The sequence below is a fragment of the Astyanax mexicanus genome, chromosome 10 (genome assembly GCF_023375975.1).
Source record: "Astyanax mexicanus isolate ESR-SI-001 chromosome 10, AstMex3_surface, whole genome shotgun sequence".
Classification (NCBI taxonomy): domain Eukaryota; kingdom Metazoa; phylum Chordata; class Actinopteri; order Characiformes; family Acestrorhamphidae; genus Astyanax; species Astyanax mexicanus.
Genome location: NC_064417.1, coordinates 1,215,926 through 1,236,058, shown reverse-complemented (window position 1 = coordinate 1,236,058; position 20,133 = coordinate 1,215,926). Strand labels below are relative to the sequence as shown.

Here is a 20,133-nt window from a genome sequence, read left to right as displayed (position 1 = left end):
AAAAGAGCTCCACAGATTGGTTTTGCTGCTGTTGTGACACTTTATCAGGAATGATGAAACTACCGTTCTAAGTAAAGCTGAAGTCTGCTTTCTGATGGATTACCCTCTTCCTCCTCTGACTTTCTGGGAGAGTGCATCCATTGGTATTCTTTTGTATTAGCTTTCTGTCCAGCAGCCAGTAGAAATGCTGCACAATGTTCACTAGAATTACATCTTTATAAAATAAGCAAATGGCTTTGGAATCTCTCATGAAGCTCGACTTGTTGTGGAATTTAGTTCTTAAAGAGGCACTAAACCCTAAACCATTTTTTTCATGAAACTTGTCAGTCATGCTTAACTTTTTTTTAAACATTTCCTAACCTCGTGGATGAAATGTGGACTTTGATACTCAGACACCCACAATATACAAATTAATCAATATAGAGTTAGTCAATAATACCACCCCCCTGCTCCTACTGCTACAGCTGCAGCTCAGCCAACCGGCTCTTCCTTCTGCCCCGCCCCTAAACCCATACATCACCCAGTGCCCATTGACCCATTTGCAAACTGTGACTATTGTATTTATATGAGCAAGGAACTCATACCAGTTGTTTTTCTCTTTCAGGAACTGCGAGAAGATATGCCATCCATTTTAGCTGATGTTTTCTGTGTACTTGGTAAGTATCTAATATAGAGGTGTGTGTTCGTTTTTTCTTCATGTTTTTCAATGCAAAGCTTACAGCCTAGTTTATAGGGATGTAACGATACACCCTCATTCAACGTGATTAGATTTAGAAACTGAAAGGTTGATCAATGTGCATTATCCCTGTTAAATAAGAAAATAAATAAATATATAAAAATACATTTCCTACAGGACACTTGGAGAAGCTGCCTGTTTTTTCTCTACTCCACTTAATAATTCCAGATCAGTAACAGGAATCAACCCAAATTCTGCAGGTTTAAAAATATATGTAAAAACTTTAGGAAAAAAGTTCAGTTAAGAGCCAATTTTATTATTATTTATTATATTTTTAAAGTTGCAGATTTACTTAAATAAAAAACAAATAATCTATTACAATTAGAATTTGTAGTAATGTTTCTTATCCAACATGAAACCTTTTTATTATGTAATGCTTGAATAGAAATCTTCAAGATTTAGGTATGTAATATTAGGCAGAAAATTTACAAAAATGCTGACCTGATAAGGGGTTAACTGTGTTCTCTTGATCTACTTTGCCTTAGGTCATATTTATGCAGACACGTATATTCCTAAAAATCCTCTCAAAAGCAGCCAGAGAACCTTTTGTCCGGTACTACACAGAGCTCTTTGTAGAAGTGTGTAGAGTGTACTGGGATAAAGGAGTGCTGGATCAGGGCGTCTCTAGTGTGTATATTAATAAATTCAGTCTGAAGCTGGACGTGAGGCTGGAGCTGAAGCTTGTATGCTTTGTGTCTGCAAATCTCCTGCCTTACTTTACTCAGATCCTTTGTAGTCTGGCTTCTCTTAAAACATAAATGAGCCCCTGGGCTGCTTTGATCTCTCAGGATCTTTCTCTGAATGTAAATGCGTGTTCTGTGATGGGCTGTTTTTAGTAAACTGGATAAATCGCAGAATGTTGAGTTTTAAAAGCTTTTCTTTTGTGCTGAACCTACAATATTGGCTGCTAATTATTTACATATATTAAGATATATACAGAAAAAAGCCTACTTCTCTGAAAATACAGATCCTATAGTTGTAGCTCAACGTGTAATCACATTTTTAGCCAAAATAATTCAGTATTACCTTCACTTTGACACATTGGGTGAATCCCATTTCTCCCCTTGGCCCTACCCCTTACCCCTACCCCTCTGTTTTGCGCGTGCACGTCAAGGGGTAGGGGTGTCCCGATTCCTGTTAGGATGAAGTGGTAGGGGTAAGGGGTAGGGCTAGTTAGCCCTTCAAACGGAGATTTTCCAGACCCACACTTCGTACCAAGGGGTATGAGAATGACTGGCAAGATGGCGGAACAAGCGACCAAAGAAAGTATTTTCCATGTTAAAAATGAATTCTTCGTAACAAGCATAAAAAGTTCGCTAGTAGTTCGTTTCGGTAGCTAGCTAGCTAGCTAACTTTCCCGTTCCACCTTAAATGGTGCAACAGACGGCAGGCGCTACTGCATTTATGGGAAAATGGGATTCACCCATTTTCAGCATACTTTTCACTGTAAAGTTAGTATCTAGATACCACATGACTGCTCCTCTGCTGTGACTGATTGCAGTTCACGGTTAGCATGTGCAGCATGACTGTCTTTCTGAGCTTGAAATCCTTTTCATTTGTTGATCTCACTGCTAATATGTACTCCTGTTTTATTCCGTCTTTGGTCACTGAGCTTTTGGGATGAATGCCGAAGCTTTTTTGAAGCCTTGTTTATTTTTGGGGCGGAGTTAGTGTTGGGAAATTAGCAGCAGACGCAGTCATAGGCCTATACAGACCTATTTCCGTGACATACTGCGCAGTTCTAGTAATAAAATACTGGCTTTATATTGGCTCTGCTGACAAAACATGATCATGCTTGATCTTTGCATATTTCCTTTATCTTTTTAATATCGTTTTTAGTGGGTGCCACACTTTGACACATCTGGGTGTTTGCATAACTGATGTTGATTATATCGGCAAGTCAACCCTGCTTTAATGTAATTTCTATTTAGATAAAAATATTTAAAAAAACTCACTTCCATGCTTGATCTATTGGATGTGCTGCCCAAGCTATGTGCAGTGATACTGCTTTGTTTGTATCATAAGCCTATTTACTCTGTATTTACTGTAGCAAATATGCAGATAAAAATGAGGAGTTTTGCTGAAGTTTTATTAGTAATATTCTTGTTTTTGTTAACTAACTTTATTTATTTATTTATGAATTTGTGCAGATATTGAGACTGGGTGTTTGGAGGATAAACACAAGCGTGACCATTTTACTCAGCTGGTGGGAGCATGTTTGGTAAGTCCAGCTTACACTGTTGATGCTGGTACAATATACACACTCGCACACTCACTCTTAAAAGTAATTTAATATTTTGAGCAATTATCCTTTAAAAAGCATAGGCTAGTACAATGTAAAACTATATGAATTACAATATTAAAAAAATGAATAATTCAAAATATTGTTTACTATTGGTTTTGTCGAAGATCTAAATTATTGTGAATTAATACAGTAGAATAGAATAGAATAGAATGTCTTCAGCGTCAATTTACAATGATATTAAAAGCCACTCCTTTTTTCAGGTCAAACATATATATATATATATTATTAGGAAAAATATATTGTATAATATTATTTATATAATATAGTATTATTATATTATATAAAGTGAAGAAAGTGCAAAAGGATCAGTGCATGTGTGAGTTCAGTACGCCGGTAGCTTTTGGGAAGAAACTGTTCTTAAATCAATTTGTCCTTGCTCTGATGCACCTGTACTGCTTGTTTTGACTGTTACGACCCGGTCTAGGGTCGGGCCGTAACAGAAAATGAGAGTGGGCTCTCTCCCCAGACCCTCTGCCAGACCAAACACCAGACACCAAAAATGAATTAAAACAGGATGAATTTATTGATAAAAATAAGGGAATATGACTTCAGGAGTGAGCATAGGCCAAAATAACAAATAAAAACAACTAACAACAAACAGAAAACTAACTGAACCTGCAAAATAAAGAAAACAAATTACATAAACTACCCTGACTCCCTGTCACCAAAACAGGAGAAAAAGGTAGCAAAACAAAATGGCACTCACCCCCTACTTTACCCAAAGACTAATGTATATTAAAGCAAAAACTAAAGCAACACACAGAATACAAAATGGAGGTGCCGGGTTGGTCTGAGCAGGAAGTTGTTCCAGGTCAGGAAAGGGGAGGAGCCCTGAACATCTCTCCCAGGTCAGGTTTCCTCTAGCCCTTTTAGAGTGCGCCCCCGGTGACCAATCCTGGTCCTGCAACTAAAAACTAAACAAACAGCACAGAGGGCACACAAAGAAAAACCAATACGACCAGGGGTCGTAACAGAGGGCAACAAGTCCAACATCTCAAAGCCCGGATAGGCGCTGTCCTTGTATGTGTTCCTTGCTGTGCTGAGGCAGGGCGATGTGTAGATGTTGTGGAGATTAATAATCTCTGATGGGTGTTTTGTGGTACTCATAAAACTCTTTAAAGGTAGGCCTGTCACAAAAATTGCAAAATCGATTTATCGTACAATAAATGAACATGACCTCAATAATTTTTGATAATCGTGATATCGATATCTATTGTGTTTATTTGTATGTTTGTTCACATATATAACAGCGAACCATGTTTTACCCAGTCATGCTTCAATAACTGTGACTCCATAAACATAGAGATGACAAAAGTAGCAAAAGAAATAAGTATATAGTTCCCAAACTAATTATAATAAATTGTTTAAGTATTTACTCAATTTTTGCTGTCTTTAAAAAGTGTACAATTGTTTTTTATGCTATTCTGTTATCGATATGTCAGTGACATTTAATATTACTTACTTAAAATGACAATATCATGTATCGCAATAATTTCTGAGACAATATATCGTCCACAAGAAATTCTTATCGTGACAGACCTATTTAAAGGTCGTTAGGTGTGTGAGTGTATGTGTATTTATTGTCTGTATGTGTGCATGTTTATATGCACTACTTTTATTTTTATATACATACACACGCACACCCAGACACAATTCTGCTTGCACATCGCCAGCCTCCACCACTGAGTGGCAGTGTTGCCCCATCAAAAAAGACACAGAAATTCCTGTTCCTCCTCACCCAGCCCTGCAGAATGCAGCAGAGACTGGGTGCTGGCTCTTTCCGGTAAATAGTATTTTTTCGTTGCAGTGCGTACATACGCGATTCCCCCCGACTCTGAAGATGAGCTGCATTAGGGGTATTGAGTGACCTGAATTCTGTCCTCCAGTGCAGAATTAAACTCTGCCCACAAAGGCCGTTTCCCTTCCCAGAAACCTGCGGCTGCTGCTGGAGCACGGACCATCGCTTTATAATTAGATGGGAAATAGTTGAGCGAAGGCGAGTCCCACATTCAGAGTGAGGCTCAGGGAGGCTTTTGAGCCCTTTTCCCCGCTCGGCCCCGCAGCACAATGGCTCTGAGAGCAGACAGTTTATAGCGGAGGGCTTTCGCTCTTAGGTGAATGAGTCATAAACCCGTCACTCTTTAAAACGCTCCGCAAATCACCCTGAGCTTGATAAGCAAACAGATGCTGCGGTAATATTGACCCCTGAGTCATATTTCTTATATCTGTGGTGAATACAGATTTGCGACTGTGTTAAATGGAGCCGTGCTCTGGGGCCCTTTCTGAAGCCACATGTACGTCAGTGTGCTTCAGTGGCGCCGGGCTCTGTTAAATCTCTCAGATCTCTTCAGCGCTCGACTGTGTTTAACAGAGGCATGTTGAGGAAATGACTCTGCATGAGTTTTTATTTGTTAAAATAAGTTAAAATCACGATGCATGCTCTGGCAAAAAATATAGACTCTTATTTGTGTATGTTGCATATAGTGGCGTACCGATCGCATGTTTTTTTTGTCTCCTGATCTGCAACTTAACCCTTTTAGACCTGAATTATGTTTTAGTGATGGAAAAATATAAGAATGCAGTTTTCTGTCTGTAATGAACACAATTAAGGCACTAGTATCCTAATTTAAAATCTGCATAAAAATGTATCCAATTAACTAAAACTTTTATTCCATAACATGATAAAAAGTCTTCTGAATCACAAAGAATTAGTAATAATGAGCTTATGTCACTTTGCCTCATTTGTTCTGTAGTGCTGACATGCTCTAATAACTTAAGAGCTGATTTTTATTTGTCTAATGCAGTGGGCGGGGCTAAGCTACTGTTTCATTGGCTGGTTTATTATTGATTCTAATGAACAACAGGTATTATTCATTGTTCTGTGCAAAAACAACAAAAAAAAACTTTACGATGTCCATTGTAATTGACAAAGGGTCTGAAAGGGTTAAGCAGTGCAGTAAAAAAAGAAAGAACGCATCGAGTTATTTAACAACTATTATTAAAACAACTTTTTAAACCAATTTTTATCACAAAATGAACAAGTATTAAAAAGCTTTAGAATTATTTTCCATTTAAATATGAATCTTTTTCTAGAAAAACACTATTTTTGGGCGGTAGACAGTAATAATAGTGTAATAATAGTGTAATAATAAACATTTTTTTTTTACTGTATTATAATATATCAGGGCAGATTTTATGCTTTTTTACATTTTAATATTTTAATGAGTTACTGAGTTTAAATAAGAGCTTTAATGGAGGAAATGAATACTAGTGTAGTTGCATATATTGCATTATTTTTTTTAGTTATTTATTTATTTTTCTTGGCGATAGACAGACACACACAACCATTCTTACTGTTCAAGTGCAGCAGAGTCTGTAGTGAACTCATGGAGTAAGAGCCTAACATTTACTTTTTTGATAAATCTGTAATTCAAATCTTTTCCACCCAATTCCCATCCTTAGAAAAATATGTGATTGGCCCCGATTTCCAATCACATAATCAGATCAGGGATAACCTTAATTACATATAAAGGAAAGTTTGCATTTATTATTTATTATTAAGGATATTTTCCTGTAACTATTTGTCTTACTTGTACAGTATGTACAGTAGGTTTTTTTTAAATGCCGTATTGGATTGTTCTACATTATAAACAGCTAACTCTGCCTGTTGTTTCTGGTCCTCAGTTCTGTGTTCCCGATGCCGTGCTGAAGGAGAGGCTCGACCCCGAGACCCTGGAGTCCCTCGGCCTGATCAAACAGGCGCAGCAGTTTAACCAGAAGATCGTCAAAATCAAGACCAAGCTATTGTGAGTACTGTTCTTCCACAAGCTAGTGCTGAATGCTAATTTACACTGATTTCTGTCTGAAAACTGTTTATTTGTGTGAGTAAAGCACTTCTGTTTACTTACATTAAGCTTGGATTTCCAGATTTTCTCTAAGGCTGGGTTCAGCAGCATTAGCACTAGCTTAGCACTAGTAAATGCCGTTCAACAGCATTGCACTGTTAGCGCTTTCCATGCAGCTTGTTTTAACACTGTAAACACACAGACTACAGTCTGATATACTCACCTCTGAACGCTAAAAGAGCTAGTGCTTAGCGTTGTTAGCGGCTAATGCTAATACTGCCCCAGCCCTGATGCTGGAGATACGTCACTGAAACTCCTGTGTAACTCTGTACTTCAGTACAGAGTAACTTTACTGCTCCTTAATACCTGACTGGTAAAATTTATACATAAGGAGCACCAGATTATAAGGAGCTCTGTTGATTTTTGGGAAAAAATAAAGGATTTTCAGTGCGTCTTATAGTCCAAAAAATATGGTAATAATAATTGTAAAATGCTGCATTTCATGAAAGTAAAGTTTAATGAGTTTGTACTGTGATAATTTCACGTCTGTCTTCTCAAAAGTTACAAAGAAGTTTGTGTTTAGTTGTTATTTTGTTTTGTGTTGTTAAAGTATTGCATCGTTCTTCTCTTCACACAGAATAGTGAGCTCACTTAAAACGGTAGACCTGGGAGGCAATTTAGAAAATGGACAATAGACCTGGTTTCTACAGGCTGTCTTCCTGACCCCGTATCTTTTAGAGTTAATATTTGCGAGCCAGTTTAACTACTCTTTTATTGTGTTCACTTGGTTTGCATACTGCATTCATCTTGTTTCATTTCCCGAAGTGCTGCCTTGTGTGCGAGCGTCAAGAAAACTGCTGCAGCTCTGTAATTTATCTGCCACCTCATTTTTCTTTTAAATGGAAAGCACTGCACCGAGCTCCCCTGACAATGATTAATTTCACGTCTTTGTGCTGCTCTGTCTTTTAAGAGTTCGTGGCAAGTTTGGAGAGCCCCGCTTACCTCTCTCGCTTTTTTTTATTTTGTGAGGATGTCCCTGTCACCCGTTACCCCCCATTCTTTCACTATTGAGGTGTGAAGTCTGCGGAAGTGCGTCAGGAGTAGAGGAGTTATTTGTTTAATGTCGTCTGTGATTTGCTTGTGTTGAGAAATCCACAAGCTTTACGCCATTAGCTTTTGCCCCTTTCTTTTATTGATGCCGTCCCTTATTCTCTCTGTAGAGGAAGAGAAAGAAAAAGCATAAACTTCAGCATAAATAAGAGGTAATCTACCTTCTGAATTCAGTAACAGTAAGCGTTGCTGTAAAACATCACTAAATAAAACTCCTAATCTGCCAAAAGTCTCTGTCAAATTTGTCGTGATTAATTTACAAAAAAATAACCCTAAAGGTTTCCTTCCGCTAAAAAAAATCTACTTTTTCTTGTTCTTTGTGAAATACAGTGGGTCTCTCAGAGTTTTATATTTATGATGCTGCACATGATTAAACTCTTCCTCAACCTCTTTTGTCGCATTGTCTGCAGCAGCTAATAAAAGAAAATATTTAGAAAAAAACAATTCGATCAGGAAAAGCACCGTGTCTACATCAACCTGTGAATTAGTATATTAGTATTCATGGCCCGCCCACCTCAGCTTGGGAAACGCCCACAGGCAGAGCTGAAGCCGGGCAGCAACACTCGTCAGATAGGAGATAGAAACAGCATGCAGTTCATTCCTGTATTATTTGTGCGAATAACACATCAGTGTTAATATACTTTACCCAGTAATTCAGAGCTAAGAAACAAATGGTTAGAATTAATCTATGGAGGAACAACACCAGTTAAGTGCAATTGAGATAGGTAGATGTTTAGAACAGTTCTGTTTACACTAGTAAAAATAAAAATCCATTAGATTTTCACTTTCTGGACCTGGACTACCCACCTCTGTGTGTATCTATAGGTTTAAATAGGATCTCAGGTGGATTTGGTGTTTTACAGAGACTCTAAGACTAGATCAGTGGCTGAACTGCACTTAGCAGGACTGTTGTAAAGTAACATATAAAATTGAAAAGACTGTTATTAGTGCAAAAATGGTATTATTTTAAAACGTTTCTAACTGTTGTCTGTCTCTCACTGGTGTCGCAGTGCTGTTAGCCAATCAGAGGCAAGAGAGCAAGAGCTGAAATCCTATGTTACCTCAGCTAATATTACTATCCTAGCCCTGTACAGCCCTGACCTTTTGCTCGACTGAAGAAGTCTGTAGAGTGAGGAACTGAGTAAAGGGATTGATAAGTGATGCTGAACGCTGTATTTTGTCATATTTATGTAAGTAAAGTCTAAAAAAAAAGCTTTTCTAATCCGGTCACCTCTCTCTCTTGCAGTTACAAACAGCAGAAGTTCAACTTATTGCGAGAGGAGAATGAAGGCTACGCCAAGCTGGTGACGGAGCTGGGCCAGGACCTCACGGGGAACGTCACCAGCCATCTCGTCCTGGAGAGCATCAAGTCTTTAATAGGTACGGCGTTCTCTCCGCGCCCTCATTATAACCCACTTGACCCATATGCTCCACTTCATTTTCATTGCCTTGTAATATCGCGAGGAGCCCATGTATATTCCCTGACACTGATTGGTAATAACTTCTTCACTTGACGATAATAGGGGCCCTGACCTTGAGTAATTACAAAATCATAATCATAAGCAATCTGACTGCATGAGCCGCGCTCACCGCGGTGATCAGTCTTTCCGTACGTAAGCAGAACATGGTATTACCATTATTTCCATTGTTGTTAATTAATACAACACTTTTTACATCAGATAGCTATTAGGAACAACTTTCAGATGACTTGGCCTCGGAAGACCAACTTGTATAAACTGATCAGCCATAATATTAACACCACCGTCACCTTGTATCCAAACTCATAATAATCCAACGTTACTTTGTTATACATCCACTCTGTAAACAATACACACTTTCTTTGATTTTGCCAAAATAAAAACCTCTGGAATATAATCAAGAGGAAGATGGATGATCACAAACCATCAAACCACCAAACTGAACTGCTTGAATTTTTACACCAGGAGTAAAGCAGTATAAAGTTATCCAAAAGCAGTGTGTAAGACTGGTGGAGGAGAACATGATGCCAAGATGCATGAAAAAAAAAATCTGTGATTACAAACCAACCAGGATTATTCCACCAAATATTGATTATTTCTGAACTCTTAAAACTTTATGAATATGAACTTGTTTTCTTTGCATTATTTGAGGTCTGAAAGCTCTGCATCTTTTTTGTTATTTCAGTCATTTCTCATTTTCTGTAAATAAATGCTCTAAATGAGAATATTTTTATTTGTAATTTGGGAGAAATGTTGTCTGTAGTTTATAGAATAAAACAACAATGTTCATTTTACTCAAACATAAACCTATAAATAGCAAAATCAGAGAAACCGATTCAGAAACTGAAGTGATCTCTTAATTTTAGTAAAAATGAGACTCCAATAGATACAGATACAGCATTTTAGTACTTAAGTACAGAAGTTAAACTTCATTACTATACATCACTGCACAGCAATGCTCGAACACTTTGTAAAAAGGCTTCCTTTGATTTAAAATTTCTAAATTTTGTGGGTTTAATATATAAAGATTATGAATATGGTTGTCTGATTCTCTTTGATTGTTATTTTACTCTGTGTTTACTTGTGCAGGATGCTTCAACTTGGACCCAAACAGAGTACTGGACATCATTCTGGAGGTGTATGAATGCCGATCAGACCAGGACGAGTTCTTCATTCCTCTCATAAAGTCCTACATGTGCGAGCACCAGACCCTGTGCCACATCCTCGGCTTCAAGTTCAAGTTCCACCAGGTGAGTTTTTCTGTTTTTTCTAAAATTTTCTCCATTTACAGCGGGTTTACAGCTGATTTACAGCTGATTTACAGCTGATTTACAGCAGATTTACAGCGCATTTACAGCACGGTACATCCAGCAGCCCTCATTTACCTCTCACACACTGCGAGAGCGACTGTATTGAAGACGGTCTCAATAACAGTTTAAGTGCAGCCTTTCAGACAGGTGTTTAGCTCAGGGCTGCTGTATACGGGTGTGACGCCTGTCGAGACACATGGTGATTTAAACACAATGACGGGTTTGTTTGCCAGGCTGCAATAACCACAATGGCGTGAGGAAATCAGTAATGCCTCGTCAGATATGCCACAGTGATTCTTTGGTGTTTAAAATGGCAGAAAATGTTCAGTATTAGAGCGAGCACGAGGACCTGGCTTTAGGATTGGATAGGATTTGGAGAATTTCCACAGCCACCTCCTGATTGGCTGAACAGGCTCCACGCGTCTAGATTCAGTACAGTTATTTACATTGGAATATGTTCATTTTAAAGTGTGTTTAAAATGCTCTTGTTGATTTGTTGTTTATCTTTGTGTACATTTTTGCACTGATATGTACACTATTACTTTAAATGTTTTTGGTTATTTGTGTTGGGTACATAAATTTCCTTAAGTTGTTTACATAAATATAATGTGTAAGAAATTCTTCTAATTTAATTTTAGATAAAATAAAAATAATAAAATTACAGAAAATATCAAGTTTTTTGTTTTTATTTTTGCAATTTTGCACACCCCTACTGCCCTGCACTTTTAACCACCAGAAATCAAACTTGTATATGGTTACTAATATAAAAAAAATTCCACCAGCTAAAATTTTATTTCCTTTATTCCTTTAAGTCCTTTATATAAAGAAACTGATTTAAGTCTGTGATGCTCAAGTTACAAACATTGTCAATGCAATCAAATATCGCCTGTATGTTGCTGATATGGCACATTTTACCTTTACATTTAACATTTTACTGATTGTACCTTTCATTCTTATTAGTCAATTAACCTACACACACACTGTCTAGAACTTTTTTTTTATTTTAAAACGGGTTGCAGTTCATGTTTTTTGACCTTTTCTCATTTTCCCGGAAAGTTTAGCTGTTAAGATGTATTTTTTTGTTCATTAATACTTTCCACTAACATCTCGAACCAAAGATGCTGTTAAAACATTTACATTACATTACATTAAATTACATTACATTACATTACATTTGGCAGACGCTTTTGTCCAAAGCAACTTACAATAGTCAAGTACAATGTAAAATAAGTTTAAAGGTAAAAACATCTTTGGATAGGGATAAAAGGAGGTCAAGGGGAATAATAGGATAGAGGAGTGAAGGAGGGGAAGAAGGAAATGGGGTTAGAAGTAGTTAGTGTGTTAGAGGTGTTAGGAGAGTAAGTGCTCTATGAAGAGCTCTGTCTTCAGGAGTTTATTAAAGATAGTGAGAGATTCTCCTGATCTGGTAGCAGAAGGTAGTTAGTTAGAGGTGTTAGGAGAGTAAGTGCTCTTTGTAGAGCTCAGTCTTCAGGAGTTTCTTAAAGATAGTGAGAGATTCTCCTGATCTGGTAGTGGAGGGTAGTTAGTTAGAGGTGTTAGGAGAGTAAGAGCTCTTTGAAGAGCTCTGTCTTCAGGAGTTTATTAAAGATAGTGAGAGATTCTCCTGATCTGGTAGTGGAAGGTAGTTAGTTAGAGGTGTTAGGAGAGTAAGTGCTCTTTGAAGAGCTCTGTCTTCAGGAGTTTATTAAAGATAGTGAGAGATTCTCCTGATCTGGTAGTAGAAGGTAGTTAGTTAGAGGTGTTAGGAGAGTAAGAGCTCTTTGAAGAGCTCTGTCTTCAGGAGTTTATTAAAGATAGTGAGAGATTCTCCTGATCTGGTAGTAGAAGGTAGTTAGTTAGAGGTGTTAGGAGAGTAAGTGCTCTTTGAAGAGCTCTGTCTTCAGGAGTTTATTAAAGATAGTGAGAGATTCTCCTGATCTGGTAGTAGAAGGTAGTTAGTTAGAGGTGTTAGGAGAGTAAGTGCTCTTTGAAGAGCTCTGTCTTCAGGAGTTTATTAAAGATAGTGAGAGATTCTCCTGATCTGGTAGTGGAGGGTAGTTTGTTCCACCATTGGGGAACTCTGTATGAGAACAGTCTGGATTGCTTTGTGTGAATGTTTGGTAAAGCGAGGTGACGTTCATTGGAGGAGCGCAGCGGCCGGGAGGTAGTGTAAGCCTTCAGGAGAGTGAGTGGCACAAAATACAAAAATACACACATTTTAAGTTTTTTAGTTTATGTTAATAATGTACACATCTTTGACTTTAACTTTTCACAGAAAAAATGTGTGTGAAATGTCATTGGGGCTTTTTAATGTTTTATATTAGCAGGAAATATGTGGAAATTGTCCTGTTTTCATCTTCCTTGTCTCAATTGTTATTTAGGAAAAGCATAAAACAAAATCAAGCTAAAATTTTAAAGTGATGGCTGCGTAACTGGGGTAATTGAACCTTTTATAATCCGAATAAGCATGGATTAGCTTTCTTAATTAAAGTATTTGTTTGCTGGTGCTGTTTTTCCTGGTGTTTTGTTTTGTATGCAGTGGTATGAATGGCTAATTAATGCTTTTGTTATTATTTATTTATTAATTAGAATCAAAGTTGTCTTGAGCTTTTAGAATTATTGAGTACGGTCATTGAAGTGAATTTTAGTAGGGTATTAATGCATTTATTCAGAAGTATAATTATGTACTGTGCATTGTGGGAAATTCAGCTGACCTTGAAGTGATTCCAGCATGAATTGTTTTTTTTTTTTTTTTTTTTTTCAGGAACCCAATGGAGAAACACCATCGTCTTTGTACCACGTCGCTGCAGCTCTTCTCCAGCATAATCTCATCGCTCTGGAGGATCTCTACGTGCATGTGAGTTCCTCTCAGTTTTGACTGTAACTGGTGTGGCTTAGGTTGTGTGTATTATTATTATTATTATTATTATTATTATTATTATTATGTATTTGCATGTCAATTCTGTTGTACACTAACATTTTCTCCCCTCTTTTTAGAAAAACTCAGTAGTGTTGTGTCCTGTGTTTTTCATTTTGTCTACTGAAAGCACTTCTTATGATGGTGTTCTTTTATTAAAATAAAGTAAATTTATGTTTCATAGAGATTTCTGATCTCGCATGTAAAGCTGGTGTTGTGCCGAATTTAGCACCCCCGCCAGGAAAAGCACCAGCTCTCAGGAGCGCGCACCCACATCTTCTTGGATAATTGCCTTAGCTAACTCTAATTTAAAACACGCTCCAGAGAGGGGGTGCTTTTCATGGCGGGGTACAGAAGTTTATTTTAAAACAAATCTTCAGTACTTTTATTTCTCAAATGGATTAAATATGGATGAGCTGACTCTTCTCTCTCGTTCACAGCTGCTTCCTCAAGACTCTGCGATCGTGGAGGAGCACAAGAGGGAGATTTTGGAGGCCAAGCAGATTGCCCGCAAGCTCACTATGGTGGTGGTACCGTCTGAGAAGAGTGAGGACAAGGAGAAGGACAAAGAGAAGGAGGAGGAAAAGAGTGAGAAGGTGTGTTTCATGATTGGATAACTTGTGCTCGACTGAAGGCTTGATTATTATCCTACTTGTGGCACACCCTGTGCAAGGAACCTACGCCGTTGTGAGCGTTTATACTTGTGCATTGCGTGTGTCTGCGGTGTAGTGCATCTATAGAATAGAAAAGATGAAAGGTGACTGATTTAGTCAAAATCATTGCATTTCTTTCCAGTTTATTATATTTGTATGTCTAGCACTCTGAAAAAAAGTATATTTGATGAAAGCAGGAAAAGGCTAGAAGAAGGTAGTTGTTTCCTTGGTTCTGTAATAAAGAAATGGCAGTTGTTAGGAAACGAGAAACAGGCCGAGTTCAGGTCTGGAAGACCAAAAAAGCCTTTTAGATGAATGCTGCTCATAGGACTGTGATAAAGACCAAATGTTCCTTTTTAATTATATATAAAAAAAAAAACTTCAGCAGTGCACTGTTCTACTGTGCAGCAGAAATCAGGAATACGCCACAGAATTCTACTTCTTTGGCATATCCTCTGCAAGAAACATACGCCAGTGTGAGCGTTTATACTTGTGCATGAGTGTGCCTGCAGTGCGTTGCTCTAGTCTAGGGGGGAATAGAGTATTGCAGTTTGCTGTAACTGCTTTGATTGTTGATTGTAAAAAATCTTGATATTCTTCAAATATATAATTGATTACCAAATTTTTATTTTAATTTTTTATTTATTTATTTTTTTACTTGAGGACCATTTAGCGCTATTGTTTCCTTTATATTTAATTTCAGTTTAAATAATATAGCATAATTATATGATAATTAGATTTTTTATTTATTTATTTACTTATTTATTTATTTTTTACAAGTAAGCAGCCTCCTTTAAACTTGAATACAGGGTTTGTATTAAACACGCTGTAAATATAACCATCTTGTAATTTTATGAAAAGTTTAAAATATGGAAAATATTTAAATGTTAAATATGGAACGCAACTTATTTGTAACACACAACTTTTTGTAATTGCTCATAACTTTCGCAAAAAGATTAGGATGGAAATTTGTCTTATTTAAGTTTATTTCAAGTCAAGTCAAGTAGTTGAATTTGCGTGACTTCTTCTTTCCAAAGTTACAGCAAAAAAATGATAGTTGAATTATAAATAATAAAAGAATGAGAGAAACAAAAAGTGTACAATACAACAAGGTCACATATAGAGACTTGGACCTTTCTTCTTCTGGGTTTTATCAATAAAAACACAAATCTTTACCTAATCTCAGATCCTAAAACAGAATTAAATAGCATTATTTCTGAGCGTTCTGCTGGCCTGTGTTCATGTTCCTCAGCTGGAACTTCATTGTTCAGTGTAGTGCGTCACAGAAGGTCCCGCTGGTGCAGAAACACACACACACACACACACACACACGTGCCTGCGGGGACGGTACAGTGTGTAGCATGAGCATTATGTTTAATAAGCAGTGAAGAAATGGGCGCGGGTCGTGTAATCAATGTCTGCAGTGGAGCTGCTCGGGCTCTGTGCTGGAGCTAATTGGTGTTCTGCGGTGGGCCGGGGCCGCTCCCCGCGCCGGGGGGCTGTGTAGTGTGTTTAGAATAGATTGGCCTTTTGCCTCGAAGGAATTGAAGAATAATGGCTTCGATCGAGTTTATTCAGCTCCCATCCCCTCGTGACCGTGTGAGCACGCTCCTGTACGAGGACGCGTGTGTTCTGCGTGTGAACATTGGGTGGATGTTCCTCCTACACACATTTAAATGTCAGACGTGACCCAGTTTAGAGCGTGTTGGGATCTAATTTGTCTGGAGCAGCTCAGTCTGATGTAATACTTTGTTTATCGGTATATCTGCTTGTAGCTTAGTGCATACCACATTTATCAACATTAACATTTTCTAATAATATTTTAACATTTATAGTAGGGGTGGGCGATATGGCCCTAAAATAATATCGTAATATTTCATGGTATTTTCGCGATAATGATACTCATGATGATATGACTAAACACTGAATTTAAAATACAAACTGAAAGTTAAATTGTATTGCTGCATACAATACAATATGATATGGCACACCCCTAATAACTTAGATTAAACAAATAGAAGAATTTTATCACATTTGTAACAGAAGTCAATGATCCGGAATTATTAGTCATGATACTAATAATATTAAAAAACAATCCAAATATCTCCATATATCCAGGATTAAAGTAAAATAAATGATACTGGACAGATATAATCTGTATCTGGTAGATATATAATGGGAAATAAAGAGAACAGTGTGAATTTTTATTTTGCTAAAAACGAAAAAATATATATAATATAATATAATATAATATTGTTTACCATATTCAGAAATGTTGGCAATATAATTGCATAGTACTTTTGAATCCAGTACTTTTAAAATACTTCTATTTCTTACTTAAAGATTAAACAGCTTGAGTAAATACTTCAACTTCTTCAGAAGTATTTTATTAAACCCCACTATCTATACTGTATTCTACATCTTTTCTATTATTACATGTTGAATCATTAATGTAATTGATTACAATCAGGTGAAAAATTCTGTATTTTTGAATATTACAATATATATTGCAGACAAACTATTGCAATGCCTGTTTTTGACAATACCATGCAGTAGCTACCTAATGTAGGTGTATATTATTGTCAATATATTCATAATCCTTTTTTTATCTCTACTTTTGTCTTTGTTTTTTACTTTTTTTCACTGAAAGTTATGAAGGGGGTTTCTTTTTCCAAATTTCCAAAGTGTTTTTTTTATTTATTTTTTATTTTTTATTGTATTATTTTTTTTAAATCATTATTAAAATAATGGTATCAAAACTGTCCATTTTTAGCACAAAATAAACAAGTCCTAAACTTAGTAAAACTAAACTTTTTGCTGTATAAATAATAAGGTAGTTTTGATCAGGGACATTCTTTTAAATACACACTGTCATAAACTATAATAAATGATCTGGTCACCATTACTACAGTAATTGAATTTAACAGTAATTGGATTTTAATGTAAAGTGTAAACAGGACCCGAGCTGACTTGTGTCTGCCTGTTCAGAAAGATACTCTCAGTCTTCTGTTCCAGTTTAGCCGGAGTAAATAATGAGTGGAAAAGCATCTAATGATTAAATAAATGATTAGCCCCTCCATATGCTCCGCTCTCTGCTGCAGCCCAGTCTGCCATATGTGAAGGTGTATCTCTCCTCCCCTCACCTCTGCTTCTCTTCACTCGCTCTTTCCCAGCCTCCCGATAACCAGAAGCTGGGTCTGCTGGAGGCGCTGCTGATGATCGGAGACTGGCATCACGCTCAGAACATCATGGAGCAGATGCCAGCCTACTATGCCACCTCCCACAAGGCCATTGCCATAGCACTGTGCCAACTGCTGCACCTCATCTTGGAGCCTCTTTACCGCAGGTACGAATACACACACACACACACACACACACACACACACACACACACACACACACACCAGCGCGGCACAGCTGTTTTTTAAGGGTGTGCAATACTGTTTCAGTTTCAAGAAATATTCAGTAATATTCTATATAAACTAAAATTCTGTTTAGTTTACATGATAAAGATTGGTGTCAGATAGGGGTGGGCAATATTATATCGTGTACAATATATCGTGACACAGAAATATCATGATATTAAAAATCCATATCGTGATAATAGGGCTGTTCTGTCTTAAAATTAGTCTATTATTTACTGTGAAGCTTTAGGTGTATTTATTGTATAATTGTTTTAGTTTGCAGTTTATATGCATGCACTAAATATTCTGCAATATTTTTTGCTGCATTATATTATTTTATGCTATATTATTTATTTTGCCACATTATGATTATGCTGTTATACTATTATACTATATTCCTGAAATTAATTAATTATTTATCTGTTTTCCTATATCGCCAAGTATATCGTTCTCGCAAAAATACCCTGAAATATCGTGATATTATTTTAGAGCCATATCGCCCACCCCTAGTGTCAGATCAGGTGGTTTATTTTATGTTCTATTTAAACTCCCTGACTAGATAGCAGTGTTTTACTATGTCATTACAACTCATACATTTTTTTTTTTTATATTATTGAATGTTTTGTTATGTTTTTGTATTCTGATGCCCTTTTTTCCACATATTATTTGAATAAAACCATTGCATAACTTAAAGTATCGCAGTTTATTGTGAATTTATTCACAAATGTTTTTAATTTATTACTCCTCTATCATGATTTCTACACTAATATTTAGTATATTTCCAAAAGTTTTTGCCCACCCATCCAATTCATTGATTTTTGATTCCGATTCCAATCATTTCCAGTGCCACAAGCAGAGTTGTGCCAGTCCACATTGAAAATTAGCTAGTTCAGAGTTCATACTTTTTTTCTAATAGAAAAAATATTCTTATTCTTTTTCAATAGAAGCAGCCTAAAATCATCCCCAAAACTCCCAAAATAAATGTACTACATAGCATGCTGAGTTTTATACTGAAACTTGTACTTATTTTTTTAAACACAGAACAATATTTATTAAATGTTTCAGTATTTCAGGCAATTTTTAAAGCTTTTAAACTCCAATTATTGACCTGATACTCTTAGTGCTCTGGCTGTGACTCACAGCTTCAGCTCACAGTATCAGTAATGAAGCGTTTTTACTGGCCAAAACCTGTTTACTGTAGAGGAATTAAAAATTGTATAGGTAAGTTTTCTTTTGTTTTTAGATGTATCTCTTCCATTCATTTTTGACTTAGTTTGCGGTCATGGATAGACAGGCCTTTAATGCATCTCAATCTAAATGTATTAAAAATAATTAAACATTTGTTTGTGTATCCTGCAGGGCCGGGGTCCCCAAAGGTGCTAAAGCCTCCCTCCTAAAGCCTTTGCGCAACAAGCAAGCTCCTGCTCCAGTGGAGACCTTCGAGGATCTCTCCAAAGACGTCTTCACCATGCTGGGCTATCTGGGTCCTCACCTCTCCCACGACCCCATCCTCTTCGCCAAGATCGTGCGACTGGGCAAGAGCTTCATGAAAGAGGTGAGGCAGATAAACTCAAAATACTCAAAATACCTATAAAACAGCAGTTTATTCACATTAATTTGCATTAACTTGCATTAAAAGCAGTTCCACATGCTGTGTGCAGTTGCATATTGTCACCAGAGGGGTCACCAAAATCACCAAAACCACAGAACTTGTGGACAGTCACTTTAACTTGATATATATATATATTTTAAATCAGCTCATCTTTTACTTGCTTACATAATAGATTTAATGGATATTAGGATGCCATACTGTTTGTGTAGCACTGTATCAAACTACACTGAAATGTTGCTAGTGCTGAATGATCCCTTTTAGGTTCTAAAGCTTGTCTTTAATAATAATCTACTATCATTGCTACTGCTATGTTACCACTATTATTTGTATTGTAGCTTGAAAATGAAAGTGTCTAGCAGCCTGAAATTCTTTATTTACTGATATTAGTATGTACCAGCATGCGAGAGTGTATATTGAGGGGTTAATTAGTGTTTAATATTAGCTCTGTTGTTAATTTATTGTCAGTGCTCGTGTTATGACGGTCGTGTCTGTTTATCTGTATTCCCTCTCGTTGTCACCGTGCTCTTGTACTAATCGCGATGCTCTGACGCACTAATGGCTCCATTAATTGTTTACAGTGTGGCGTGTGTACATGGCTGTTCTTGTTTAGCATATTCTTATCGCGCAGACGAACGGCAGAGCAGGAGTTATGTGCCGAGGCCTTAGACTCCATAAATCTGCCTCCCTCAGCTGAAGAGACCCAAAGGAAGTCATGAAACCGAGTCCTTTCTGTTATATTTACGACCAGTGCTGCCTGTCCAGA

General features: G+C 36.9%; 1 protein-coding gene across 1 annotated transcript in view; it reads left to right on the top strand.

Moving 5' to 3' along the window:
* thoc2 (THO complex 2) overlaps positions 1 to 20,133 on the top strand; it is an 89,072-nt gene that overhangs the window by 6,203 nt on the left and 62,736 nt on the right. The window contains exons 4-12 of the mRNA XM_022683714.2: positions 605 to 656; positions 2,887 to 2,957; positions 6,726 to 6,847; positions 9,243 to 9,376; positions 10,564 to 10,724; positions 13,549 to 13,641; positions 14,142 to 14,297; positions 17,528 to 17,700; positions 19,118 to 19,313. Of these exons, the coding sequence (XP_022539435.2) occupies positions 605 to 656; positions 2,887 to 2,957; positions 6,726 to 6,847; positions 9,243 to 9,376; positions 10,564 to 10,724; positions 13,549 to 13,641; positions 14,142 to 14,297; positions 17,528 to 17,700; positions 19,118 to 19,313 (1,158 nt within the window). The remainder of the gene's footprint in view (positions 1 to 604; positions 657 to 2,886; positions 2,958 to 6,725; positions 6,848 to 9,242; positions 9,377 to 10,563; positions 10,725 to 13,548; positions 13,642 to 14,141; positions 14,298 to 17,527; positions 17,701 to 19,117; positions 19,314 to 20,133) is intronic.